Source organism: Brienomyrus brachyistius, chromosome 9 (assembly GCF_023856365.1).
Source record: "Brienomyrus brachyistius isolate T26 chromosome 9, BBRACH_0.4, whole genome shotgun sequence".
Taxonomy (NCBI): Eukaryota; Metazoa; Chordata; class Actinopteri; order Osteoglossiformes; family Mormyridae; genus Brienomyrus; species Brienomyrus brachyistius.
In genome coordinates this window covers 21,908,937-21,936,230 of record NC_064541.1, presented here as the reverse complement: position 1 = coordinate 21,936,230, position 27,294 = coordinate 21,908,937, and the positions used below count along the sequence as shown (strand labels likewise).

Genomic DNA, 27,294 nt, shown 5'->3' with positions numbered 1-27,294 from the left:
TTCTGGCGGGGGTGACGTCATTTTGCAGTCTGGGTGGGGAAGGAACAGAGGGTGGGGGTAGTTAGGTACGGTGGAGAAGTCGGGGTATGGTTCCTTGCTGCCAGTCGGCGAGTACAAACAGTGGAAATTAATATTATCCAATCTGCCGATTAATTAAATGTATAATATATTAGCGCTGCCTCGTATGATTCAACGTAGCGTCGACCGGCCTGAATTCTGATACTGCCCGTGAAGGGAGAGAGATTGGAGTGGGGTGACAGAGGGAGGGATGGAGAGAGAGAAGGACGCAGTGTGGGCGGGATGAGAAGCGGAGAGGGAGGGGACATCGGTGTAATAGCATCGCCGCTTTCCCACCCAACGCCTGCTGGAAAATAAGGGCATCCATTTGGCAGCGCTTATTAGAGGATCTACATATTAAAATAATAAAAAATAGAGGCTGCGTTGAAAACGAAAGAGGTTTGCCTTGTGAGTCCGATTTGCCTCCGCGAAAGAAGGGGAGAGGCGACCGGGGGGGAGAGTCACGGATGCTGTGAGAGGGACGATCACTGGGTACCGAAAGCGTCTCGACACGGTACTGCGAAACCAAATCTTCATCCTTCCCTCAATTATAAAAAAAATAATCAGCAGCCTATATAGCTCGTTCATGAAGAATCCTGTCAGAGAAATCGGCTTTGCGCCATAGCTGTAAATTGTGTTTTTGAAAATTGACTCATTACTGGCGCATTTGAGGATATCAGAATTTGTCTATTTATCAGAATATCGAAATGTATTTAAATTTCTTACGTAGACGCACTTTCTGTCTCCCATTTTACATATGGCATCATATATTTACGCGTTTGTATATGTGAAAATACAATTTATACAAATTAAAGCCATGACGTTAAGGCGTCCGTGGCACAGAAGCGTACTTTTAAATACGATTTGCATTATAACGTACGTAAATTTCAGCCTACACGCAGATTACATGAATATCTACCTGCATATGGGTAGGCTGTTTGCAGATCTATGATATATCATAATTATACTCGTACTGTACAGTAAATTATCTGGTATCGCTTCTGATACCATTAATGCAACTATTAACCATGTGGTTCTGAATATTAGAATATATCTTTTATCACGTTTTGGCGGTTTATCCATAAACGTGTATTAGCCTATTTAAACTGTATGGGAGTAATGGGCCCTGCAGTAAAAAAAAAAAGCCGACCCTGTGAAGCATCCAAGATACTGAATTTGAACCAAGCGTCATACTATCGTTTTATTTTGGGGGGCAGATATATGCCCCTTAGGAAATGGCTTTGGAGTCCTGAATATCCCCTGAAATCGCTAATTCGCAAGTAACGCGGATACTGTGTTTTACTAACGTCTTTTTCCGTTTGTCTTTCCTTCTTCCTCTCAACTCATCTACCTGTTTCTAAAATTGTTCAGTTTAATGCATGTATATCCCGATCTCCTCTCCCCTCTACCTCTCCCTTCCTCCCCAAGATGAACAGAATGCGTCTTCTCTCCTTTCTCATCTTGTGTTTTACTTCGGTCTCCTATGGCAACAAAGGTGAGTTGTCCTCTCTCTTTCTTTTTACTTTTCGTGTGAATTAAATCAGTATTCGTGATTTAGTTTGTAGCTCAAATGAAGGCATTTTTGCGCGTCAGCAGAATACAGCACGTCTATATATGAGTGTGACCAGTGAACGAGTGAAAGGTACCTGCATTTTTTTGGTGCGTTTGGCCGCTTTCTGAAAATCTGTGCGGCGCACAAAAATGGACATTGGCAAAGGGAAATACGAGAGAAATGCAAAGGGGGGAGAAACAGGCAGTGAGCAGGGGAAAGGACGTTTCCCCAAGACTAGGGGGAGACTCTGAGTGTGACAGAGAGAGCAGAGAGGGAGGGGCAGGGACACAGAGTGAGACCAAAAGTAACGTGTCTCGGTCTGTAATCCACCGTATAATCCTTTGGGCCTGATGTTCAGATTAGTGCTGTATTACTGTGAGAACAAGAGGATGAATGTCGAAAATAGTGAGTGGACAGCAGAGAGAGTGAGAGCAGCGAGGGGAAGGTGACAGATGGAGAGACAGGTCACTGGCGACTGGAGAGGGGTTCGCTTTTGCCCTGACTTACATGTCCGTGCTCTTGTGGTTAGGCTGAGCTGCAGTGAGCTGAGCTGAACGCACGCCCAAGGTGAAGCATGACAGACTGCAAGAAAACAGCCGTAGGGGTGTAGCTCTGGGGCCTCGACGCTGCTTTGTCCTACTGCATACTATAGCTTTAGTGTTTTTTTATTTAAACACTGAATCCATTACATAAATCCATTCAGTCCCATACAGGGATGGTTTGGAGTGATCTTTAATGAAGTGTAGGGTGATGGAATTCATCAGAAGGTCATTATTTTAGCGATCCAACTAGTGATTTGTAATAAGTTTGAGTTCCCTGGTTTTTATTTTTCTGTGCATTACCAGTCATTTTCATGAGTTTGATGGGTAGTTACTGGATAGTTTTGTCCATTAAATGCCATACAATTTTTGTGTGGGAGATCCCATCATTAAGCGAAGGGTTCGTCTCCTCGTTTCCTCTCGGGTGTGGCCCGTGTGCGCCTTTGTCCAGAACGTGTCACTGCATGCGTAAGGATGTCCTGTTTACGTCCCTGTTCATGACTAAATGAGACATAAACTCACTGGATGTCCTTCACCGGCCAGCCAATAAGCACAAGCCATGGATCGAGACCGAGTACCAGGGCATCGTGATGGAGAATGACAACACAGTGCTGCTCAATCCTCCGCTCTTTGCCCTGGACAAGGACGCACCGTTACACTACGCAGGTAAACTGGTCCTGGTGCCGCTCACCTGTCCCTCCCCCCGATCTGTCTGTGACTTGCCATCCGCCCCCCATGCCTGCCCATGCGCCTCCCCGCTACTGCCTACCCCCAGCACGATTTTTCTGTCTCTTTCACCCCCGCCTCCCCCGGCTGTCTTATTCTCTCTCTCTTTGTGTCTTCGGATTACGTGCTTTTGAGATTCTCACATTGTTCCCAGCCGCCAAGAAACAGACGCACAGAAGTGCTCCTCTAGGTGACACACGGTACAATATCTGTAGAAACACTGATCCTGAAAATAGTAGAGCCGCTCAGACGTGGCGTCTTACAGGATTACAGACACCTTGGAAGGGTCTCGTGTCTTTTGGGAGGTAGTGTTTCACAGATCTTGTCGTGGAGAGAAACACCATTCATTTCTCTATCGCTGCTCTCATCCTCAACCTTACAAACAGAATTTAATTATCCGTTCATTAGCGTTTTGTAGAAGAGTCTAATGGGAACTTTAGAGACAATATGCTGGTCTATTTTATACAACAATATGAAAGGCTTTTCTCTGAAACAGTTGCCCTTTAAGAGCTCAGTGACCCCACCCCCTGCTGTTCTGAACCTTTCAGGGGAGATCTGTGGCTTCAGGGTCCACAGTGGTACTGCTGGGTCAGGGGCACCCCAGTTCGAGGCTGTGGTCCTGGACCGCTCCACAGGCGAGGGGCTGGTCCGCTCCAAGGAGCCACTGGACTGCGAGAGCCAGCGGGAGCATAGCTTCACCATCCAGGCCTACGATTGCGGAGAGGGACCAGATGGCGCCAATAGCAAGAAGTCACATAAGTGAGCCTCCGACCACCAGGGGCGCCAGCGTTCCCACCCAACATGGTGTATTAGTCAGTCAGTGTTACTCTAGTGTTTTCGACCTTTGTTTACCTTTATTTGTGTTGATCATGTTTTATATTGGTGCAGGATCCTGTACTGGATAAGTATTTACAGGATGGATCGATGTTCTGCTTGAAAATCACTCCTCCCCTGTGGCTTTTGCCTTCCTCGTCTCATCCTCGCAGGGCGACAGTGCACGTGCGTGTTAACGACGTGAATGAGTTCTCGCCTGTGTTCGTGGAGCGGCGGTATGAGGCCTCCGTCCCCGAAGGCCGACTTTTCGACCGCATCGTGAGGGTGGAGGCGTTGGATGCTGATTGCTCGCCGCAGTACAGCCAGATCTGCTTCTATGACATCATCACGCCTAACGTACCCTTCGCCATCGACAACGACGGTGAGACCATAGCATGGTGGTCAGCTGCAGATGTGCCACCATTTTCCTCATAATCATTAAAGATCAAAAATCTCTAAATTCCAGAGCCTGAAATATAAGCACCAAAAAGCTATCAAATAACTTTTGATTCAAGAAATTTTCAGTTATCGGTAGACGTTTTCCATATTTTCCAACCTGGTCTTTGGGGACCCCTAGTCAGTCCACATCTTTGCTCCCTCCCAGCTCCCAGCAAGCAAAAATGTGGCCTGTCTGGGGGTCCCCATGGAGCGTATTGGGAAACGCTGCTGTTGAGGGTCGGGCTGGACTCACGCCTTGCATTCCCCTCTCCGAGTGAGATTTCCTCTGCATGACATCGGCGGGTTCATTCCCGTTCTGCAGGTAACATTAAGAACACAGAGCCCTTGGACTCGAAGAGGCAGAGGGTGCATAGTTTCTGGGTGACAGCTTTCGACTGTGGCAAGAATCGCGCGCAGGCTGACGCCCAGGTCATCCTCACCGTCAAGCCCTCCTGCAAACCTGGCTGGATAGGTAATAATCATAATCATAACACACCAGTAATAATCATGATAGTAATCAGCTTTCAGAGCTTTCAGAGGCCCCTCTGTCTCCTTCAGGGTGGTCTAAGCGCGTGGAGTACACCCCAGGCTCAGGTAGCATCCCGCTGTTCCCCAACCTCCACCTGGAGACGTGTGAAGAGAGGGTGTGGAACATCCAGGCCTCTGTGGAGCTGCAGACGGGTCACATTGGCAAGGGCTGCGACCGGGACAGCTACTCGGATCGCTCCGTGCGCAGGCTGTGTGGTGAGTCACCCAAACGGATCAAGAACCTCGGAAAAACAGCGTAAATATTCACTTTTAAACAGCCAGCTGGAGAATATGAAAAATAAGCTGGCCAGTGCTGAGTGTGACTAATTCAGAGATTCTGACTAGGTGTTTGTACTATTTTTATTCTTCATCCAATTTTCACATCCTGCCTCCTCCAGGTGCAGTGAGGGGGGAGGTGGATTTGCTCCCACCCCCTTCCCCGGCGGCCAATTGGACGTCAGCTCTCCCCACGCTCCCTTCATCTGATTCGTCACTGGTGTTCTCCTTCAACGGCTCGAGCCACGTCGCCGTGGTGCCCGATTCGGTGGCTGCTGCAGTGTCTGGGGACCACTTCACCCTCCAATTGTGGATGCGGAGAGGAGGAGCCAATGTGCAGCCGCCGTCCAATCAAGTCAGGGGAAGCCGCAGGGAGGAGGAGTTTATCGTGTGCAGCACTGTCAGGAATGGTCAGTGGCGAAAAATCAATTAGGGTTCGGGGTGCGTGTGGCTGGGTGGTGCGTTGAATGTAAATCTTGTGTGTGACACTGCATTTTTCTGAAACGAAGCCATAACTGTCTGAATATACTGTCCCCCCCGCAGACGACTCGTACTCCCACTACTCCCTGTCAGTGCACGGCTGCCGCCTCTCTCTGTTCTACTGGCCCGATGTCAGTGCTGCTCGTCCCGTCAAGTTCCTCTGGAAACTGGAGCAGGTATTTTGGGAGTCGGTGGCATGTGGAAGTGGAAAGGGGGCAGGGTCTGCACATGGGGGGAGGTTGCTGGATGCTTTGGGACGGGGTGTGTGAAATGGCCTGCCCTCGCTCCCTCCCGTCCAGGTGTGCGACAGCGAATGGCATCACCTCTCCCTCAGTGTGCAGTTCCCCTCGGTCACTCTCTATGTGGATGGCGTGACCTTCGACCCTGCGCTCATACATGACAGTGGTGCTATCCCGAGCCCCGCCCCTCGCCAGCGATTGGTCATCGGAGCGTGCTGGGGTACCTTCCGGCCAAACAAGGGCTTCCGGATGGGGGTGGGGGCGACCATCTGTTAATGCTAGTCTAATTAGCCAAGGGGCTCAACGATAAAAACAGCGCCTCCATCAGATGGCTTTTCTGTGAAAACAGACAAATCAAAATGATAGGTCAGGAAACCAAGTTAATGTTTGAATTCTCTGGATCTAGTACTTGTATTTAACAATTTATCTAGCCAGATGCAATGTCATATTGGAGTTTTCAGCTGTTTTATCGATCATTCGGCACAACAGGTGCCAGTGGATGGTTTGAGGATGTTTGTTTATTATTTGTTTCTATGTGACGTGCTATGACGGGTAATTAAAACGTCGATACGCGTGTCTCTGGCAGAGCCTGAGGAAAAGCAGAAGGACCTGCTGAACAACACCATCCCTGAGGGAAAAGACACAGGTGAGTGGCAGAGGGCCATATTGACCTGTGGGGGGTGGGGAGGGCAGGGAGGTTGTACCGGGTCAGTGCCCCAGCCAGGCAGCCACCAGTGCTCAGCGGCTGAACCCCCTCCCCCCTTCAGGGAAATACATCGGCGGTTACCGGGGGCTGCTGTCGGGGGTGACGGTGCGTCCAGGCAGCGTGGAGCCCCACAGCGTGGTGGAGTGTCTGTACGCCTGCAGGGAGGGGCTCGATTTCGGGGACTTGGAGACCCTGGGATCGGGAATGAAGGTAGGTGGCATCCGAGACAGAGGGAGGGGGTGAGAGAGGCAGAGGGAGAGAGATGAAGCAAAAGAGAGAGGAAGATGCCTGTCTATGAGGGGCTGTTAGGGACTTTATTCGGAATTACCATGCATAAACATGTGAAACCAGACTCCTTCACATAGTACACTGAAAATTGCACACACTTACAAATGAAAGCATTTATATACACGACTGAAAGACTCTCACATAATCAACTGAAACACTCTCATACTGTATAAACAACTGAAAATGTATTCATTCACACACACAACTGAAAAGCTCTCACAAACACTAGTGAAACCTTCCACACACACTAATAAAAGGTGCTTACATACACAACTGAAAATGTCATCTTTGCTAGTGTGTGTGAATGCTTTTCAACAGTGTGTGTAAAAGTTATAACTAGTTTTTGTGAGTGATTGTCAGTTGTTCGTATGAGACAGTTTCAGTAGTATGTGTGAAGGCTTTTCACTTGTATATGTCCAAGACATTTCACTTAAAAAGGAAGTTGGGCGTTTATCACTAGACCGACGTCGGCTCCGTATTCCACGGGTCGCCTAACAGATGCAGCAGCCTTGTTAAGCAGCATATTGGCCTCAGTTGAGACCATCAGAACTTGGTCAGTAGCGACATCAGTCGGGCAGCGTGGACACCGTGGGCGTCGGGCGGCGTAGTCGCGGTCCGCTTCCGGCTGCACCTCCAGCTCCCAGAGGACGTGGACCACGCTATCAAGCCCAGCAGTGCCTCAGGACGTGGAGTTTAGACAGGAGAAGAAAAAGGTAAGTAAATGACATTAACCCTCCTATTGTTAGATTCGGCAGTTTAGGGGAAGTTAAAACAACCTTAATTTACACCGCTTACTGACTCTCCGTTTTCTGTGCCGAAAGCATGTTAGACATTTGGGTAAATCCCTGATATTCAGTTTGTGAAAATGCAGTAAAGAGAAACTTTTTTATTTCTTTTTTCCTAATAAGACGAATTATTTGTATTCATACAATGCATTTGATGACAGGGCGCATAAGCAAACGTTCGGTGGGAAGACTCAGTCAGTCAGCGGTATAAATTAAGGTCGTTTTAACTTTCCCCTAAACTGCCGAATCTAACAATAGGACGGTTAATGTCATTTACTTTCCTTTTTCTTCTCCTGTCTAAACTCCACGTCCTGAGGCACTGTTGGGCTTGATAGCGTGGTCCACGTCCTCTGGGAGCTGGAGGTGCAGCCGGCAGTGGACCGCGACTCCGCCGCCCGATGGAAAGAGTGACGCAAGGCGATTGACGGCCCCTCATACCTGTCTGTGTTACAGTGGATTCTCTTGTGCCATTTCCCTCCCTCTCTCTTTCCCTCTCCTCCTCCCTCCCTCTCTCTGTTTCTGTCCCTCTCTTTCCCTCCCTCCTTTCCTTCTCCCCTCCCCCTCTCTCTCTCTGTCTCTGATTGTCTCTCTCCCTCTCCCTCCTCTCTCTCTCTGTCCTTGTCTGTGTCTCTCCCCCCTCGCCCTCCGTCCCTCCCTCATTCTCTCCCTCCCTCTCTCTCTCCCTCACTCTCTCCCTCCCCCTCTCAGGTACACGTGAACCCCAGTCAGTCCGTGCTGGTTCTGGAGGGAGATGACATTGAGAGCTTCAACCGGGCCGTGCAGCAGGTCACCTACAGGAACTCGCTCCGCTTCGCCACCCCCGGCGTTCGGCCCCTCAAGCTCACCACCTCCCTCAGGTGGGGGGGGGGGGCTTTTGGTGGTCCAGTTGCACAGCACTGGTGTTCTCCACCATTCGACACTGCACATGGGTGTGGGCCCCCCGAGGTTTTGGGACCCCCTCCTGTACCCACAAATAATTGTAAAATAAGACCTCGGGCCTCAGTTGTTATGAAGTTACAGCCTTTAGAAGCTGTTATCCTCAGTTGGCTTTGGGCTGGATGCTAAGGGAGCTGATGTCTATCTTTCCTCCCATTTTCCGTCTCTCTGTGGCTTTCCTCTTTCCCCAGGTGTTTCAGTGAGGAGAGCTGTCTGTCCCTGAAGCAGCTGGAGGGCTACCTGGTGGTGCTCCAGCCCGACGCCCCTCAAATCTCCCTGTCCGGTGTGGGCCCCCACTTGGCACGACCGGCTGCCGAGTTCGAGGGCCCGCGGGGGGTGCCGCTGTTCCCGGAGCTGAGGATCGTGTGCTCGCTGTCCCACGCCGTCAACACAGCGGCACAGGGCATGGAGGGAGGGGGTACATCGCTCAGCATCTCGCACCCGACTCTGCGTCTTACAGATCCCACATGATAGTTTGGTCCAATGCTTAAATAATGGAGAATATGAAGATCAGCATGGGCTATGTGCTTCACGGGCCCGGGGGGGTGTAGATAGTCCTTTATAGGGACTCTAGGCAAAGCTTTACTTGGGAGGCCCCCCCCACCGAGAAAACCGATGATCATTTCACTTCCATTTCATTGTGCCTGTAGCTTGAGCCGGCCCAGTATAGAGACATTACAGGGGGGTATCTCCTCAGCACAGTGCTGCAGGCAGGAGGTTGGCTGCATTCTCTAGGCGTGGGTCTGTACCCCGCCGCGACTGCATGCGCTCCGCTGTAACCCTATCCGGCAGATAAAAGCAGTCTCTCTTCTGGAATGCGAAATGCGAGGTCACCAGCATGAAGGTGCTCCATCGCAGCACGTAGAGCCCCCTAATACATCATGATTCTGCAGCCGGACATGTGATTCTGGGTTCTACTGCCTGTATAATTAACTGCAGACTGCGGGATGGGTTCCTTGGCATTGTTCATAAGTCCCTTGAGCGTTGTGGTACTGTGGAATCTGCAGGCTTTGTTAAGGCTTCTGTTGGGTCCCTGTCGACATTTTAATGGAAGCCCACCCTCTCTCCTCTGCTCAGCGCTCATGTCAGACGCCGTGGCCCACACCCTGGACGGCTGTGAGGTCCAGCCACTGGGGGAGGAGCTAAACCCAGAGAGGGAGGAGCTTCTGGTGGACATGGAATCCTTAAAAGAGAGGGGGCTGGACATCATCAACACAACAGCTTATATCGCCATCACAGGTGCTACAGGGAGTCTCGGCGTCAGAGTGACCTTTAACTGGCTCTTTAATATAGTCTGGACAAACCCTAAGGCAGACCTTGGCATTTGATTGGTCAGAAAACTCAGGGCAGCAGAGAATAGATATAATATGATTGTCTTTTTGTCTGGCCGCTTCTCACAGGAGCCGAGTCCATCTCGGTGTACGAAGACATCCTGCGATCCGTCCGCTACAGGCTCGCCAAGGGTTCAGCCCGCTTCGAGCGCCGATTCCGCCTTTCCTGCTCCGAGATGAACGGGAGGTATACCAGCAATGAGCTCACACTAGAGGTAAGTCCGTCATCTGCGGTGCTGACTTACAAGTATGGCGTCTGCTGGACGGCCAAATGATCATTCGGATCGGTGATGTTGAGATAATCGCAATAACGTGATGTTTTAGCGTTTGTCTCCTGCCTGCCGCCTGCAGTCAGTCCCATATGTCCCTCCGGCCGTCATCCAGAATGGTGCAGGCTCGCAGTGAGCCTGGAGTATATCCCAGAATGCACTAGACACAAGGCATGGGGCAAGGATACACAAAGATACACAGTCACACACTGTGGGCAAATTGAGAGAAGCCTGATAGCATGTTTTTGGCCTATATGAGGGAAGCGGAATGCCCAGAGGACATTTCAAAGCACATATATGTTGTTATCATTCTACCTGTGTTTTATTTACATTAGTAGGTGAATGTTATTGATTATGTGTGGGTGGTATGTGGCTCTCTGGATGGAAGGTCACCTGGTTAAATCCCGTGACTGGCAGGCTGATGCCACTGTTGGGTGCTTGAGCGAGGCCCTAACCCCTATTGCTCCAGTTACTGGCTGACCCTGCTCTCTGATCCTCGCTTTGGTGTCTCTTTGCTAAATAACGATAGTGGTCATGCTTTTGTAGGTGAACTTCCTGCACTCTCTGGAGAGTCTGTACCACCCCTCGCACCTGCTGGCCTCGCAGCAGCAGTTTCTGCACCCCTCACACCACTCTGGAGAGCTGGGTGGACACACCCTCCCCAACCCGCACCGCAACTCTGGTACTGTCTCTCTCGCCCAGCATCCCTCTATCTGTCATCACATCGCAGTCATCCTGCGGTGCCCCCTTCTGGCGGGTGATTATAATTTTCTAAATATCGCGTCTCTGTTCTCAGTGGTGCCGGGAGCTGCCACGGTGATAATCATGGTGTGCGTGGGGTTCTTGGTCGTCATGGTGATCCTCGGCGTGTTCCGAATTCGCTCCATCCATCGCCGTGGTGACGGGGCCCGGAACGTTTCCAAGGAAGGTTCCAGCCAGTGGGACGATTCTGCCCTGACCATCATTGTGAACCCCATGGAGGTACATATCCCAGTCTGGGGAGTAAGTTAACATCTAACGAGGTCCTAAGTCTAGCCTGTAGAAAATAACTGAATAATCTCAATTTGCATGAAGTTGGATGTTCTATCAAAAAAAAGCCAGGGCAAGAGTCCCGCTGAGGGATGCCCCCCCCCCCCCCCCCAGGACTCTCGCTGCTCTGCTACTTGCTAATTCTCGATTTCTATTGCCCTCAGTCCTACGAGTCTCGCGTGGGCGTTTCTGTGGACACAGAGGGAGAAGGTGAGGAAGACGAAGAGGGAGTGGATTCACCAGGAGACGCCAGCGATGATCAGAGAATCATCATCAGGAAGGAAGGGAGGGACAGCGCCCCCCGGCGTTACTGAGCCACCCGTCGTGTTCCAAAACACCCCCCCCCCCCTGAATTCAAACACAAAGCTCTATGTATTTATGAACTACTCCGGGAATGTCTGTAGAATGTATGCTCTGCAACACTGCGCACCACATGCACCTCACTGAGACAGAGCGCCCCCTGCAGGGCATTATGTCTCATTACACAGAACCGGATGGAGGTTTACACCACACATTGTTGCACTAAGCGGGTGAACTTCGTTTTCCTCACACGACCTTAACGATGACACAAAAAAATTCTAACAAGACTAAATCGGAGAAATGCCACATATATATTTCACGGCCCACCACGAAGTCAAATTTAAGCGCAACAGAAGCGCACTTTGGCCGTGCAGCCACCCAGACATGCTGTGTCACTCAGACGCTGGGTGGCTGTTACCCGCTCTGTCCAACATGGCCGCTGGCTGGGCGGCTTGAAGCGCACACTCTTGACACATCCCCTCCCGGGTGCGGCGGCAGTGCACGCCCGGCCTATGCAGTCTGCACATCGACTGAGATGTGTGCACCATGCACCCAGAACCCCCACTTACATCCAGAATGTCTCCTCTGCTTGGACACCTTTGATTGTACTGAAATTCCTGTAAATATAAACTACTATGATTATTATTATTATTATTACCGTAAGCTTCAGTTCTCCAGTTGTGCTTGCAAATCAAAGGGGTTCAATATCGATCATTTCTTACATGATTGTTAATTATAGCTTTTTTTAAATTAACGCCGCTCTGTTTAAGCCACAATGGTGATAAAAGTAATAATGATAATAATGATTAGCTTGTTAAGTGTCGATTAATTTGTGTGTTGAACTCTGTACTTTAAAAAATGTGTTAATATTGGGATCACAGTGAACTGGAAGGCACATTGTAGTGATAATTAGTATTCTCTCCCCTCTCTCTCTCTCTCTTTCTCTATCTCTCATTCTCTCTCTCGCTCTCACATGCCGGGTCTTTATAACTCAATTGCTCTTCTGTCCTGTCCGGCTCACTTTCACTCGGTCCCTCCGTTCTTACTGTCTTTTCCTCCCCTTCCCCTCTATCTCCTTTGTTCTTTGTCTCCTTCCTTGTGGTTTTACTCTCCTCCTCCTCCTCCTCTCTCTCTTCTCCTCTGTCTCTATCTCTCTGTCCATGTGTTAGTATACAGTGAGAAAACTGTCAGTTAACGCCTGTTGTTTTTAAGTGTAATATTAAGAATGATAAAATTGCATTAATAACTTATTATTACTATGATTATTATCGGAACATTAACTGTAATTATTGATACAGTAATGATTGTGACATGGATTATGATGACCAGTTATTGAAAACTGTCAAAAAAGACAATATTCATAATAAAACATTAGGATGATGTCAAAGTGTTGTTGGCTAATTGAGCAGATAATGGTCACACTTCTGCTTCAAAGGAAAAAACTGTATTCAGATAAAAATATTCCCTGGACAGTGACAGCCCTTAAAAAATACCTTGCAAAATAACTTAACCCTTTTCGGATGTGATATTCCTAAAGTAGATGAAAATTTAGGATGTAGGATTAGGATTTTGCCCATAGAAACAGGAGATAGTCTCCACACGGATATGAACACAAGCGTGTTTCTGTGTGTCTGCGTGTGAGTGAAGGCTAGAGATCCAAATAGTCATTCATTATGATACAATGTGGTATATCACCAGCCCCCCCTTCAGTCTGTATTGAACATTACATTTCAATTATATGTACCATTACATACCAGAACAGACAAAACAGCAGAAACAGCTGACATTAAAATGAAGGCTTTAATAAGGATTAGGGCTACCCTTTAGCGTGAGGCAAGCACAGCTTCTTCCTTGCAATGCCGTCACGCATGTCCTGAGCTGTGTGCGATAGGATGTCGTACCATTATTTAAGAAGAGCATCCAGTTTGTCGCACGATGATGGTGGATGTAATTGTTTTGTACTGCAGAACCTACTATTATAAACATCGTACTAAGTTTAAGTCTGGTGATTAAGGGGCATCCGAGTCAGTGGGTTCCGAAAGCACACAAGATTGGCTGCCAGTGTGTTTGTGAGCGTCACCACTGGGGAATACGAGGACCCCTGAGGGAACAGCACTGGGCTGACTGGGTCCCATAGCATAACGTGTCCCACATTGTGGCAAACCATTCTTTGGCTGTCTCTAAATGTAAATCTGTCCATATTGACATGTGTGCTTGGGAAAAACACTGAGAGTACAATGAGAATTTTATGGGCCTAGTGTAAACTAAGAGACCTTCAACAGCATCAGACCATAACAATAAGAACAGCAATGCACACAATGCATAAGACAAAGCAATAAACAACACAGAAAGCTGCATGACAAAAACAGATAGCAAATCGGTGGTAATTATAGGGTGAGCACGTAATTTAGAGAGCTCTTATGTTTTATGCTTGGCAGCTATTGAACCAGCTTCTGGCTCAAGGGTCAAAATGGTTATTGAACCTTCTGGTTTGAATACCGATGTTTCTGTGTCTCCTGCCAGAAATGAAGAGGGAGAGAAGTGGCTGTGCAGGGTGCCAAAAATCCCCGATGATGTCGCCTGCCTTTCAGAGACGGTTACATGCTGAAAATGAAGCTGAGGCAGTGAGGATGCAGTTCATCGTGTTTTTGAAGAAGTTGGAAAGAGCTGTTGGCATCCTCTGAACCTTCCATGTTTACATTTTGTTAATTTAGCACCAGATGTGGGTAGTTCAGGTGCAGAAAGTTACACTCCAGGCCAAGATTCGGGCGTAGTGGTGGCCTAATGGTTAGGAAAGCGCCCTTGTAATTGAAAGATTGCTGGTTTGAATCCCTAACCAGCAAGATACCACTGAGGTACCCTGAGCAAAGTACTCCTGAATTAACTGCCCCCTGCTATGTCACATATGCAAGGGACAGATTTTGTTGTTGTGCTGTGGTGTGTCATCACTGATCACCTAATTCTAATATGTTAAATTCTAAGAATTTATTTCAACCACCCAGCTATGTACTCTGTGACAGTGACTCTTCATACTGAACTGGTTGGTTGAAACAAAATATTCTTGTGGATTTTTACTTTCTGGACCTGAACTATCCACCTCGGTTTAGCACACTGTTTAATATAAAGTGACATATATTTATTTGGATACCATTTTACAATAAGACTAGCCTTATTATAAATGGTTTATAAATGGTTTATGATGAGGTTATTACACACACACATATATATATATATATATATATATATATATATATATACACAAATATGTATATATAATGTATATTTTGTATTCATATTTATTCATGTGCATATTTATTCTTATATTTTGTTTTGTATAATTTGTACACCATTACTGCTTGTGAAGCTTGCACACAAGAATTTCACTCACATGTATTGTACCAGCAATGTGAAGTGACAATAAAAGTGACTGATTGATTGATTAGGTCGTAACACTTTGTAAATCATTAATAGATAATTATAAGCAAGTTCAAAAACAGGTTTTTATTTTATTAATGAGATACTACCATTTATAAGTGGCAAAAGGGAAATTTATTGTAAAATGGTGCCATTTCTTGAGAGAACAGGTTCAAGGGTCAGCAGCTTCAGTCAAGGGTCTTGCTCAAAGGCCCAACAGTGAAAGCACTCTGCTGACCACGGGATCTGAACCAGCGACTAGTGTCCGAACGCACTGAGCCGCATGCTGCTCTCTGTCCATCTGAGGAAGGGGAGACGGCGCAGTACCCTGGTGACTGCAGTTCTGTGTTGTGTCCATTGAAGGTTGTCTCTAATATGACCTCTGGGAGCTTGAAGCTGCTCATCCTGTCAGCAGCGTCCCCATCTGACATGAATGGGGGGCATGGCCTGCTTTCGGTCAAATGCAGCGACCAGCTCCGCACTCCCGCTGACATTAAAGGAGAGGCTGCTGTTCCGGCGCCACCCTTCCAGGACCCTCACTTCCTCCCTGTAGGCTGACTCGTCAATTTAGGTGATCTGCTCCATAATGATGGAGTCGTCTATGAACGTGATGGTGGAAATGGAGCAGGGTCTCACCACAGGATAAGGCATGAACAGGGAGCAGAGCGACAGGCCCGGTGCACCAGCCTGGACTTGCCTGCATTAAGGATCACGCTGCAGGAGGCTTTACATCCCAGCCACACGTCCGGCTCTGACGGAGAGCCCCCAGTCACCATCCCCACCCCCACCATCATTTTTTTGCCGTGACTTAACTACCAACGAAAAACATCTAAGCCAGCTGAGAACCACTGGGTTTAGCTCCTCATATCTGGACCTTGATTCCAAATGCAGGACTTGTCTTCAGTTACCCCAGGCAGTTAGTTTAATAATTACTGATTCTGATGCGCCAGAGGCTTCACACCCTCATGGGTAAAGGAAGGGGAGAAAATCAGCAGTGTTCAGACCTCGAGCCCTAGTTTAGATTGTCTATGTTGTGTTTCTTTAGGACCATAATGATTTCATTGTTTTTTTTTTTATTTTAAACAGGCGGGAGCTGACGACTACTTGAGAGACAGAGAGATGAACGTCTGTAAACACCAACAAGCTGGGATCTGCAGGCTCTCAGAAAGTGTCGGACATCGGGACAGATGCTTTGCCAGTATTAAATCTTTAAGTTCTCCTTGCATCCCCCCCCCCGACTGCTGCAGAGGGAAGGGAACGGTCATCGGACGAGGCTGACTTGTCAGGCCGCATTACTTACAGGATTTCGGCTCCTCACACCAGGTCAGGTGTCTTTGGCTGTGAATAAAAGCATTAAGTTTCTGTCCATCCTCGTCCATGATCTTCTACTTGTTACCACTGTTCAGCTCCCCTGATGGAGTTCGTCCGTGTTTAGCATATGCTGTAATGATTTATGCATTATATCATTTTAAATTTCTTTTGACAGACCAGCAATTCAGTTATGTAACCTCTGAATGTTTTGTAACTCAGATTTCCATACAGTTCCATATATCTTTTATAACAACAAATACTATTAATTGATACTCAGCCTAATACAATTCAGCTTTGTGGTTACACTATCAGTCTAATGTTTTTTGCACACAAGTTTTTACCACTTTTCCACTTATTTAACTGCAGATTTTTTATTCTTAAGCATTGGAAAGTTGGGTGAACAATTAAAAATGAAAATATGTCAAATAAAACAAATTTCCCTTGAAAAACATGGAAAGAGTTTGTAACACTGCATGTCTGACATCCTATTAACTGGTTATGTGGTGATGGCATAGTCAAATTCTAGGCTGTCATTTAACTTAAATGCACTAGTTAGCTGTTTCTTCTCATTAAACAGCAATATTTAATGTCCCTTATAGAAAGAATGCCTTGACTTTTCTCTGATGTTATAACAGCTAGAGAAGCTCACTTTGATTAATCAAAGATATGACATTTTCTTGCTAATAAAAGTGAACATACAAATAGTGTATTTTTGGTAAATGTTTAGTGAGTAACATGCAAATATAGAAAATCTCAGTATACAAAAACTTTTGACTGGTAACTTTTTGATGTTCATGTGATGTTAACGTGGTCCATTATTTTGTTCATTCCCAATATTTACCACTAAATTACTCTACTCCCTTTTATTTTAATGTGTAATACCAGTGGGTTATACTGTTCAAAATGTGACACCATCCGTCCAAAAATACCGCTAATAGGCCTATCAAAAAATAAACTTACTGCTGTCAGTAACAGTATATTTTACTTATATGAATGCTTCAGATGTGAACTCTAATGACCGAATTAACCGGCGCACCGAGGCTGGACTTTGCATTCAGATCTTTCGCAAGGTACTATGCAAATACAGCCGAGCTTTCCTTACATCCTCATCTCTTTAGCATAGCAGGTTATTCCAAGGGCACGGAACTACTAACATCCATTAATTTATAGTTTTTGTAGTTAAGTCTACACCAGAGACTTAAAACCTTAACGTCTTCTCTCTTTCCAGCGATATTTATCTTGTCTCTAACCTGGAAATCAGCATTAGTGCTCAGGCAGCCATTCATCCGCTGACGTCAGCTATAACGTATGCTACGTAAATTTCGTACCCGCTACATTTAGAACTTGCAGACACAACTGCGTAAACATCTCCCGTGAATTCGGCCAGCAAGATTAACGTACATTTACGTCCTTACAATTTTTTGTCTCCGCCGGGACCGCGAAGTGGGGGAAAAAGATACATGTAGACAGGGATCACTGTTAATACATCAGCATTTGACTTGCTAGACATGTTATCCCCTTAGTTAAGTGTAGCCTGTTTGCCGGGGGGGAGTGTAATTTTCCAGCTGGCTAAGGCTAATAGAGGAAGGACGGAGCGTTCACCGACATTGTGAGTTGTTTGGCATTCCTTTCATTTCGGAGGTGCATCTGCGGACCAGGTCTGGTGTTCTGAGTCTGTTTTGCGCTTACAGTTACTAAATGACCTTTGCGTTTTTATCTCCTGTCTATTTAGTATTAATGAACAGGGTATGTACACTATGCATGCCAAGTGATATTTTATTAAGCGGCTCCAATGACATGTGACAGCTAGTGTTAGCTTTGAGCTGGCTATATGTTAATGCACAACCCGTGTTTGGATAAATAATAATCCTTAGGTCCATTGATTACTAACACAGGCTTTAGAATCCAGTCGAGGTTATTGGTTAGTGTCAAATTACGATTCCCCAGTGCAGTATAGTGATACATGTTGTAATTCCAATAACCATAGAAACTTTTACAGTACAAAGCCCTTCAACGCTTCCCTGAAACTTCCCTAAAATGTTTTTATGTAAATCAATAACTCTGATTTGCAGTTGCAATAATTTGCAACTAAATAATGCATAAAATCCAGTCAGCTTTGGTATATTTTGTAATTGCACGAATACTCCATAGGGTGAACTGTGGAGTTGTAGATATTTACAGTGCAGCCCACTATTAATGACAGAATGTCAGACTCAAATATACAATGATATACATACATCTGGCATAAAAGTTCCCTGCTATAATCTATCCAAATATTTATTCACTGTGTGTTTGAAATAAAACCATATTAAGAATTTATTGTGAGTAACATAAAATCACAACAGCGTCATCATACTTAAGCTGGGATGTCATAGGACATGTTGTCATGTCCATTACTGCTCATTTAAGGGTTATTTTTGGCTTCTAAGAGGGCTTGTAATCCTGTTAGTCTCCTGATGTTCATTATTAAATGCCTCCAGATGATCTTATTAACCTGGCTTCATGTTTACAGGATTTCTTCGTGTCAGTGGAATATGTCTTATCCCCAGCAGGCTGGTTTATAGCCCCTCTGTTTATTGGCGTGTTTTGTTTTTTGCATTATTGTGTGTGATTGTTGCCTTTGGGTAATGTACTCAATTACTGTAACAACTGAATGACAAGATATGCATGTCGATGAGCTAAGCCGATCATTCTGAGGCTTTTAATGAATATTTTGGGGGTATATAACGAATTAGTCAGGTAATATGCACCTATTTTCTCTTTAAATGATACACTCTTGCTGATTGGCGCTGCCAACCGAGTTATTCCCTGCGATTTGCCCCCTATCATCAGTTGCCATGGCAATGCGGGATCTTGTCGAAGCGGAGTGTGGGGCCGCCAACCCTCTGATGAAGCTGACAAGTCACATGACTCAAGAAGGAGGGGCTTGGCGGCACAGGGCCACGCCCACTGTAAGCAATTATAATTTACGGCAGTTCTGTGCTTCGGTAACAATGATGGTTCATGGCACAGCTCTTGCTACTTGGCTATTATGAGTAATATAGGGGACAGGGGTCTTTGCGGGGGTGCAGTGTGTTTGCAGGCTGACCAACAACATGCACGGCTTCTGTTCCCTTTGATTCTCTTAGATCCCTCCGACTCCCATTGAAATAGCCACAGAGGAAGAGGTAGGTCTCCCTCGTGAAGATAGCTCTCTGGTTGTGCTTACCATTTCCGAAATGTCAGCCACGTAGTTCTGATAGAGGCCCTGGTATTGGTGAGCCCCCCTCACTGGCGTGGAGGGCTGATTCGTGACGATATCCACGCCACAGCTGGTGAGCGAGTTCCTGCAGGCGCCTCCCAGGCCCCCGCACAGCTTCGACATGGGCCAGCTGCTGGAGGAGATGCAGCAGATTGACCAGCAGAGCTATAGACAGGCCCCGCAGAGAGGTGAACCCTGCCTCAGACTGTACCCCAGTCCATATCAACAACAGCAGCAGCTGCCGGCTGCACTGACTGTTGACACTCGGGCACCTCACACCCTCACGCTTCTCCTCGTGTGCTGGTTGTGCTTAGCTCCTGGTGTGGCGGCCCTGGCACTATCTGGAGACTGGGCGGCCGAGTTCCTGTCCTCCCCCGAATCGGTCTCCACGCCCGGGCAAGTAGGACCCGAGGACGGCGCCGAAGCCGACTGGACTCGCGAGTTCATCGCGGATGTGACAGGTGTGCGACATCACGTTTAGGCTTCCCGCCGCTCTCCCAGCCCCCCATTCTGGTGGAGTCTGTGACCTGCTTCTCCCTCCCTCCCTCAGACCCTGGGCGCTGGGCAGAGGAGTACCTGGAGCAATCTGAGGAGAAGCTGTGGCTTGGAGACCTGGGCGAGAGGGAGCAGGATCGAGAGTGGTGAGATGGATTTGGGAGAAGCGTAAGGGGGGTGGAGAGGGTACGATGGAGGTGCAGTCAGCGGGGGAATAACAGACAGGACTCCTTAAGAGTGTGAAGATGAAGAACAGCAGAACAGCTATTATCCATGATGCTCAAAGGTGAATTCCAGAAAAAAACGATTTTGTTCTTTTTGTTCAATGACAATGGCCTAGAAATTCAAAGGAAATTGCACTGCAAGGATGATGAATGCCGTGAATGGGCCAGCATTTTCCTAGAACCTCCATATCCTGGAAATGCACAAAAGCCAATGATTATATTTATGAGTAATACCTAAATTACATTTCGTGTAGAGTGACTGGCCAGTTTCTTGGCTTTACCATGACAGATTGCAGGGTTATGTATGATCATTCGGGATGGAGGTAGGAGCCCCATTTCTTAGGATTGCAATTGTTTCACAGAAATATATGAGCGACTCGCCTCTGCTTCAGCCTGTCGGAGTGTATGGCTTGCTTTTCTTCACCAAGAATAATGTCCACGATCTGCAGGAATGAGTGCTTTAAACCTCATTGTCCTGCCTGGAGTCCCAGCTTATGTATCTGATGGTCTCTTAATGGTTAATTTCCCATGAATCCTTCTAATCTACATTATCGAAATGTGGAAGTTGTATTTTTTTAAAATGTATGTGTAAAACACTGTAACATGAAAGAGACGTTATTTGATGCTGATTTTACTGGAACAGACTGAATGAACAGCTCAGGAACATTAAACGTGTATTGAATATCAGTGTAAGTCACCAAGGTGCATCAGTCAGCAGGGTACGTACTTCAGTGCTTTACCATAATGTTTATTCATAAAAGTCCTTCCGATCGACCAGGACCCAGGAATACCAGCCGGGGGAGGAGCTTAAGCAAGCAGCCAATGAGCTTCTGGCCAAAGTCGACGACCCCAAACTGCAGAACACTGAAGTAGGTTACGTGTCTGCCAGTAGGAGCGTGCCTCTGTTTGTGTCATGTGATTTTGCTCCCTTCCTTGTATATATTATTTGCACGCTGTTGTTCGCCGTTATTGTTTTCGTGTCTTTGTGTTGCCATCGCCACGTGTTTGGCAGCAGTGATTAATTTCGCCTTTCTCCCTCTTCTCAGTGCCGTGTGACTGTGCTGTAGTGAAACACCGTGCTGAAGCGCAGAGTCCTTAGCTAGTAGAGTAATCACTGCTGTGTTGTTGTTGTCTGTTGTCGTCTGTTGTGTAGTTCCTGCGGTTCATTAGGCAGATTGGCGAGGGCAGTGTGACAGTGGAGGACAGAGCAGGCAGGGAGCACGCAGATAGAGCACAGGCTCAGCTGGCACAGCACTGGGCAACTAAGATCAACCAGGTAGGACCCCACGCCAAGGCCGCCCGCTGTCAGAGGGCCCTGCCCTGAGATTAAGCGAGCATGTCATGTTATTAATAAGTCCGCTTATCTAGCTACCAGATACATAGAAAGTTGAGAATTCTAGTTGGAGAATGGTGATAATTAGTAAGCAAATGTTAACTGACAGCACCTGGTTTTTAACCATTGGTGACCTTGTGTCTATGGGACAGGATTATCATTGTATAGTTGCTAGGTCAGCGATAGATGTAATTGTAATCCGTTCATTTTAATGTTTAAGGCTATAGTGTTGTAGCACATACGGCTTCTTATTGTTAATTTCTATGTCCAGGGGAAGTTCTAGTTTGTCCAGATGATTCAGATTCACTTATGTGAAGTGCTGTGCTGCTTTTCTAAGAATTTATATGTGAAATATGCAAGGGAATTCTTGTTGTGTACATGTGATGCATTGTGTGGGTGTAAATAGTGTGGCATTGCACAGAGAATGGCACAGGCTGTCTAGCACATTCAGGTCATTGCGCCTGTAATCATACCCCAGTGATAAACTGCCTTCTGGTCTGCCCTTCCTTCATCCTCTCCCCTTACCCGTCATGCACTCCTGCATCACGCCCTTCCCCGTTAATCCCCGACCATTAAAAAAAAAAATGCATACGACCCCCCCCTCGCCCTTCAATCGAATGACATTCCTCCGTGCCCCCCTCCCGCCCCGCCCCCCATGATCACTCCTCGAAGTTCTTGGAGGAGACAGGGGGAGGGGCTGTGCAAGTGGAAACTCGAGAGGGCAAAGAGAAGACTGACAGGACTAATGCTAAGCTTGCGTTTGACTGGGCTGCCATCCTGAGGCAGGTAGGCCTGAGGCCCCGGCCAGCAGGGCACGCTGCCTCACACACTGCGTACAATTACCTGTGGCGTATGTGTATCCAGTGCCGATGACTGCTTCATTATGCCTGACTTTATCCTTGTTATGAAAGGGGCAAATTCTTAAGGAGCGATATGGTGCTTACATGCATGTAGCTGCAGTTGGGCTGCAGTGTGAGTGCGGGACATGCTGGCGAGTGCGTGGTTGCTCTCAGGGGAAAGACCTCAGCGCCTGTGCGCTCGTAGGAAGCGGAGGGAAAGACACCATCGCCTTACATTTTCTCTTCCCTTTATTCTTTCATCCGTGTGTCTCATTTCTCTCACAGTTGATGTCTGATGGACGAGTGTGTTTCTGCTGTAGCACTTGAGCTGTGCTTCTGTGTCTTTTTCCCAGGTGTCGGTAGAGTCGGCTGAATCCTGGGTGGACGAGTTCACTACTTCGGGACAAGACTTCCAGCAGGCCAAAGCCGCAGTAGAAGTGAGTGAACTGGGCCGAGAGGCGAACCTCTGCTTTCCCCCGGCTTTGTAGCAGTGGCTACGGTGTGCTTAGGGTGTGTGATGAGCTACCTTTTGATGAGGTGTGTCAGTGAGTCTGTACCCTCCAAACGTCCAGAGCGATGTGGACTTCTGGGAGAAGCTGCAGGAGGAGTGGGAGGAGATGGCCAAGAGGGACGCAGAGAGTCACCCCTGGCTGTCCGACTTCGACCAGCTGATGAGCACCTCGTATGATAAGGTACCCGACCCTGACGGAACGTCGGAGGGTGGGGGTTGGGCTAGCTGCTCCAGGGTCTCCCTTTATGGCGAACTCCTCTCCTGTGGTGTACTGAGAGATCCCTGTTTAGCATTTATAAGTGGCTCTGTGGGTTAGGACACTGTGTCTTTGATCGGAAGGTCATGGGTTCAAATCCCATGGTCAGCAGATTTCACAGTTTGGCCTTTTGCTCTAGGGACAGTTTGACCCAGCTCTTTCCGGATAAATAAAATATATCAAAAAAATGTTCTCATTCCCTCTGGCCCTAAGGGTTACCAGTTCGAGGAAGACAACCCATACCTGTCACACCAGGACCCCCTGAGCGAGGGGCTGCGCCGCATGGAGGCTGGGGACATCCCGGGGGCAGTGCGGCTGTTCGAGAGCGCTGTGCAGAGAGAACCCAACAACCACCTAGTGAGGCGGCGCTCATGCCTACCGCCAGTGTCTTGGCCGCGTGCCAGTTCAGCTTCCCTTACGCTTCTCTTTCTCAATGTGTTTCTTTCCCCAGGCTTGGCAGTATTTGGGCACGTGCCAAGCAGAAAACGAGCAAGAGTTCGCCGCCATCAGTGCCCTCCGCAGGTGCCTCTTGCAACATGTAGAACGGCACATTTTAACTGAAAAATTCTTATCAAGCTTGATCTTTCCGATACTGAGAGATCTACATCTGAATCTCAGTCTTAAGCTGTGAATGTGGAGTTAGCAGGGTGTGTCTTTCTTGTTGCTGACACATTTTAGGTGTTTACAGAGTGTTTGCACACACATTTAACAGGTTTTTTTACTGACTTTATGCGTCACCAAACCATTCACACGCCTACGACTCAATTTAAACTGTCGTGATTTTATTTTATTTTTTTAGATGCATAGAGCTGAAGAATGACAATCTGACGGCCCTGATGGCCCTGGCCGTCAGCTTTACCAACGAAACGCTGCACAGGCAGGCCTGCGAGACGCTACGCGATTGGCTGAGGCACAATCCCAAATACCGACCAATCCTAGAGCAGCATGAACAGGAGAAGGAGGGAGTCAAAGAGAGAGAGAAGGAAAGGGAACGATTTGGATCATTGCTGCCGGAGTGAGTCTGACTCTGCTGTTACTGATATATCTGATACGTGTGTGAGAGTTTCAGTACCCTCCCGTCTCCGGGGAAGGGGTGTCTCTTAGTCAGGAAATGACATCACGAATAACAGCTACATTAGGTGGTCCAACCCCTAAACGGTGAGGAGCCTCCTGTATTTTCGGCTTTGATCCTCAGAGTTTTTGGATGGGTTTAGCTTTTGCTCATGCGGTTGCCTTGGGAGTCTGAGCAAAACTTTATTATGACGTGTGGCTAAGCCTCCGTTATAAAATAAGTAGGAGGCCAAAGGGGGAGCGGGGGACCAAGGTCACCTCTCGGGCTGCAGAAGGCCTGGGCTTCTGTTTGCAGCTCATTCGCTGGGATGGTGAGCCCCAGCTGGCCACATGTCCCAGTAGGACTTACTGAATACTCGGCGTCCTGCAGTATGGCACTCACTCCGAAAGAATTCTCCAGTCCTCGGGAGTGTTCCACCCGCCTCGCCTTTCTCCCAGGTCACTCTTCATGGAGGTGCAGTCCCTGTTTTTGAGCGCGGCGTCCTCTGACCCCACCCATGTGGACCCGCAACTCCAGTGCGGCTTGGGTGTCTTGTTCAACCTGAGCGGAGAATACGACAAGGCCGTGGACTGCTTCAGCGCCGCCCTCTCTGTCACCCCGCAGGTGACCCCGCCTCGCTGTATCCGTCCTTTTTGTTCATTTCGTGTTTAGGTGTTCCGCAGCTGACTGACTGTAATGCTCCTCACTTTCCTGGCACCAGGACTACCTTCTGTGGAACAAGCTTGGTGCTACCCTCGCAAATGGGAGCCGCTCAGAAGAGGCTGTTGCCGCCTACAGGAGAGCTCTGGAATTGCAGCCAGGCTTTGTCCGCAGTCGATACAACCTGGGCATAAGCTGCGTCAACCTTGGGGCTCACAGGTGAAATATCGGTTGATAAATTGCACATCACTATTACTGTAGGGCGCACTGATGACTTAGGAAATTATTATATTTCAAATTGATTATTAGCCAAAGCTTTGTCTTCTCTTCCAGGGACAGTGGGATATACAGATGATGTATAGTCTTACAAATTAGATTTAAATATGATTTAAATACATTTGAGTGCTTAGTGCATGCCCTACAACAGACTGGCATCCAATCCAGGGCATCCTATCCCTCATATGTTGGGCTTCCGGGGGTAGACTGCAGGCCCATAACTCAGTGCTGAAATAGGCTCCAGCTCCATAACCTAGTGCTAGGATAGGCTCCAGGTTCATTACCTGCTGCTGGGATAGACTCCATGCTCATTACTTGGTGTTGGGATAGACACTGGGCCCATAACCTGGTGCTGGGATAGACACTGGGCCCATAACCTGGTGCTGGGATAGACACTGGGCCCATAACCTGGTGTTGGGATAGACACTGGGCCCATAACCTGGTGCTGGGATAGACACTGGGCCCATAACCTGGTGCTGGGATTGACACTGGGCCCATAACCTGGTGCTGGGATTGACACTGGGCCCATAACCCGGTGCTGGGATAGACACTGGTCCAATAACCCGGTGCTGGGATAGACACTGGGCCCATAACCCGGTGCTGCGATAGGCTCCAGGCTCATTACTTGGTGGTGGTATAGACACTGAACCCATAACATGATGCTGGGATAGACACTGGGCCCATAACCCAGTGCTGGACTAAGAGGTTATGGATGATGGTGGTGCAGTGCGCGGCTCAGGTGTACAAATGATTGGAAAGTCGCCGGTTCAGATCCTGTTGTTGGCTGAGTGGGTTCATTGTTGTTCATTGTTGTAACTCTGATTGCCCCAGGGACTGCCTGCTGAAAAATGTAAGTTGCTTTGGATAAAAGATAAAATAAAAAAATAATAAGATGGGTGTTGCCTGGTGTTCATGGTGTCCTGATTGAATAGTAAGACAATGTAATGGACAGGTATGGATATTGCTGGGTTGCGTGGTGTCTGATTAGGTTATTTATTAATGTTTCTGCGCTGTCCCATGCAGAGAGGCAGTGGAGCACTTCCTGGAGGCCTTATCTCTGCAGAGACAGGCTGCTGGCGACGGCGACGCCAGGGGAGGCCGAGCGGCAGTCGCCATGTCAGACAACATCTGGTCCACACTGCGCATGGCGCTGAGCATGATGGGAGAGAGTTCGCTGTACGCCGCGGCCGACCGCCGCGACCTGGACACGCTGCTGGTCCACTTCGCGCGACAAGAAGGGGAGGGAGAGGCCGGGCCGGACTGAGATGAGCTGCTGGGGGGGAGGGGGGACATCGCGTGTGAGTGCACTATAAAGGAAAGGGGGGGTCGCTGTTTGGGAGTGGGAGTCACTGGCAGGCATTAGAGAGGGTGACATGAGCAGGCAGGAGACGGCACAGAGCACTGAGCTACGATAGCACATGGAAATATATGATATAGTGACTTAGGCTGAGTGATGGGCAGAATTAGCAGACAGGCTGTCTGGCTGAACTTAGCTACCAATACGAGGTTCTCCATTTTTCATGCAGAGGCAGCTGTTTATTGTTGCCTCACATTACCTCTGCCCAATAAACATAAACGGCTTGAGGGCACATGGGGTCAAGTATGCAGCATTGTCCACGTTAGCTCTTTATTCAGTTTAGCTCATAGTTTGTCCTTATTCATATACTTGGATAGCTAGGAAAGCAGTTCACTTTGGATGAGGATGTGGAAAAGGATAAGGGTTAGTGCCAATGGCGACAGTACAGTGCCTGCTGAAACACTATGACCGGAAGCGAATACGGACAGGCCACACTTTGTGTTCATCCTTATCCAGGCATCGCCTGTGTTGTAAAATAATTTGTAAATGCTTCTATACATTAATTGTACTGTACCACAATTGTGTGCTATTGTTTTAACAACAGTAAAGTTGGCTGTAATGGTGTCTGTGATCTGAAGCAATAAAGCTTTGAAATCATGTCTGTAACAGGTTCATAACGTTTGTTTTATATACAGGGTTGCCAGCTCTCACGCATCTGGCGTGACACTCATGCTTTCCGACTCTCACGTAAGAAAGGCTTTGCAAACCCTATGGACTATTTATAAGGTAGTAAAACTGTTACATACATTTAAATGTGTGTGCAGAGGATTGTCCTCACGCCAACAAGCTGACCAAAGCTGGTAACCCTGTGTGTCACTGTGTGTGTACATTCGTTATTTTTCACATATAAATTACAGCAATAGGTCACAACAATATAACTAATTCTTCTGGAGCAAAATTGCATGTCTCAAAGTCTAACGTAAGTTGGGAAATGCAAGTTCAAGTTGTGGTGGTTAAGGGTGTGCAGAAATTACATTTAAACGGGTGGGACATAACGCAGGTACGCCTATTTACTACCAAAAGCGTGTTTTTCA

The 27,294-nt window shown here is 47.7% G+C and overlaps 2 protein-coding genes and 1 long non-coding RNA gene across 8 annotated transcripts; 2 read left to right on the top strand and 1 right to left on the bottom strand.

The window, feature by feature from the left end:
* The first annotated feature begins 67 nt into the window (after positions 1-67).
* On the top strand, positions 68-12,679 carry clstn3 (calsyntenin 3). 2 transcript variants are annotated; one of them, XM_049026600.1, is made up of 19 exons: positions 68-571; positions 1,486-1,552; positions 2,692-2,814; positions 3,423-3,633; positions 3,861-4,069; positions 4,448-4,597; positions 4,684-4,869; positions 5,052-5,339; positions 5,473-5,585; positions 5,709-5,868; positions 6,235-6,294; positions 6,416-6,564; positions 8,136-8,284; positions 8,555-8,781; positions 9,441-9,602; positions 9,764-9,909; positions 10,510-10,645; positions 10,760-10,944; positions 11,157-12,679. In XM_049026600.1, the coding sequence occupies exons 2-19, from the start codon at positions 1,486-1,488 to the stop codon at positions 11,304-11,306; spliced, it is 2,871 nt and encodes a 956-aa protein (XP_048882557.1). In that variant the 5' UTR covers positions 68-571; the 3' UTR covers positions 11,307-12,679. The 2 variants fall into 2 exon arrangements, with proteins under 2 accessions (XP_048882557.1, XP_048882558.1); XM_049026601.1 differs by having other exon boundaries at positions 1,429-1,552.
* Positions 12,680-17,363: 4,684 nt separating this feature from the next.
* pex5 (peroxisomal biogenesis factor 5) lies at positions 17,364-26,866 on the top strand. Of its 4 annotated transcripts, none has more exons than XM_049026119.1 (17): positions 17,364-17,626; positions 18,850-18,968; positions 19,146-19,184; positions 19,329-19,446; positions 19,573-19,719; positions 19,809-19,899; positions 20,756-20,846; positions 21,131-21,253; positions 21,983-22,096; positions 22,503-22,586; positions 22,722-22,841; positions 23,130-23,273; positions 23,368-23,438; positions 23,716-23,931; positions 24,426-24,591; positions 24,689-24,846; positions 25,927-26,866. In XM_049026119.1, exons 2-17 carry the CDS (start codon positions 18,855-18,857, stop codon positions 26,165-26,167), a joined length of 2,037 nt encoding a protein of 678 aa, XP_048882076.1. In that variant the 5' UTR covers positions 17,364-17,626; positions 18,850-18,854; the 3' UTR covers positions 26,168-26,866. The 4 variants fall into 4 exon arrangements, with proteins under 4 accessions (XP_048882076.1, XP_048882077.1, XP_048882078.1 ...); XM_049026120.1 differs by having other exon boundaries at positions 17,364-17,675; XM_049026121.1 differs by lacking the exon at positions 21,983-22,096 and having other exon boundaries at positions 17,366-17,626.
* LOC125749162 (uncharacterized) lies at positions 25,187-25,506 on the bottom strand. 2 transcript variants are annotated; one of them, XR_007399792.1, is made up of 3 exons: positions 25,467-25,506; positions 25,343-25,404; positions 25,187-25,311 (listed from the first exon to the last, which is right to left on the bottom strand). It is a non-coding gene; the product is annotated as an uncharacterized LOC125749162 (long non-coding RNA). The 2 variants fall into 2 exon arrangements; XR_007399793.1 differs by lacking the exon at positions 25,467-25,506 and adding an exon at positions 25,436-25,452.
* Positions 26,867-27,294: the final 428 nt, after the last annotated feature.

Excerpts from the sequence above, each read along its gene's own strand:
- clstn3 (XM_049026600.1), top strand. The coding sequence starts at position 1,486 with ATGAACAGAATGCGTCTTCTCTCCTTTCTCATCTTGTGTTTTACTTCG. Across the intron at positions 5,340-5,472 it reads GTGCAGCACTGTCAGGAATG|ACGACTCGTACTCCCACTAC; the intron begins GTCAGTGGCGAA and ends TCCCCCCCGCAG. Across the intron at positions 9,603-9,763 it reads AGCTTATATCGCCATCACAG|GAGCCGAGTCCATCTCGGTG; the intron begins GTGCTACAGGGA and ends CGCTTCTCACAG.
- pex5 (XM_049026119.1), top strand. The coding sequence starts at position 18,855 with ATGGCAATGCGGGATCTTGTCGAAGCGGAGTGTGGGGCCGCCAACCCT. Across the intron at positions 22,097-22,502 it reads GGGCTGCCATCCTGAGGCAG|GTGTCGGTAGAGTCGGCTGA; the intron begins GTAGGCCTGAGG and ends TCTTTTTCCCAG. Across the intron at positions 22,842-23,129 it reads TGAGCACCTCGTATGATAAG|GGTTACCAGTTCGAGGAAGA; the intron begins GTACCCGACCCT and ends TCTGGCCCTAAG.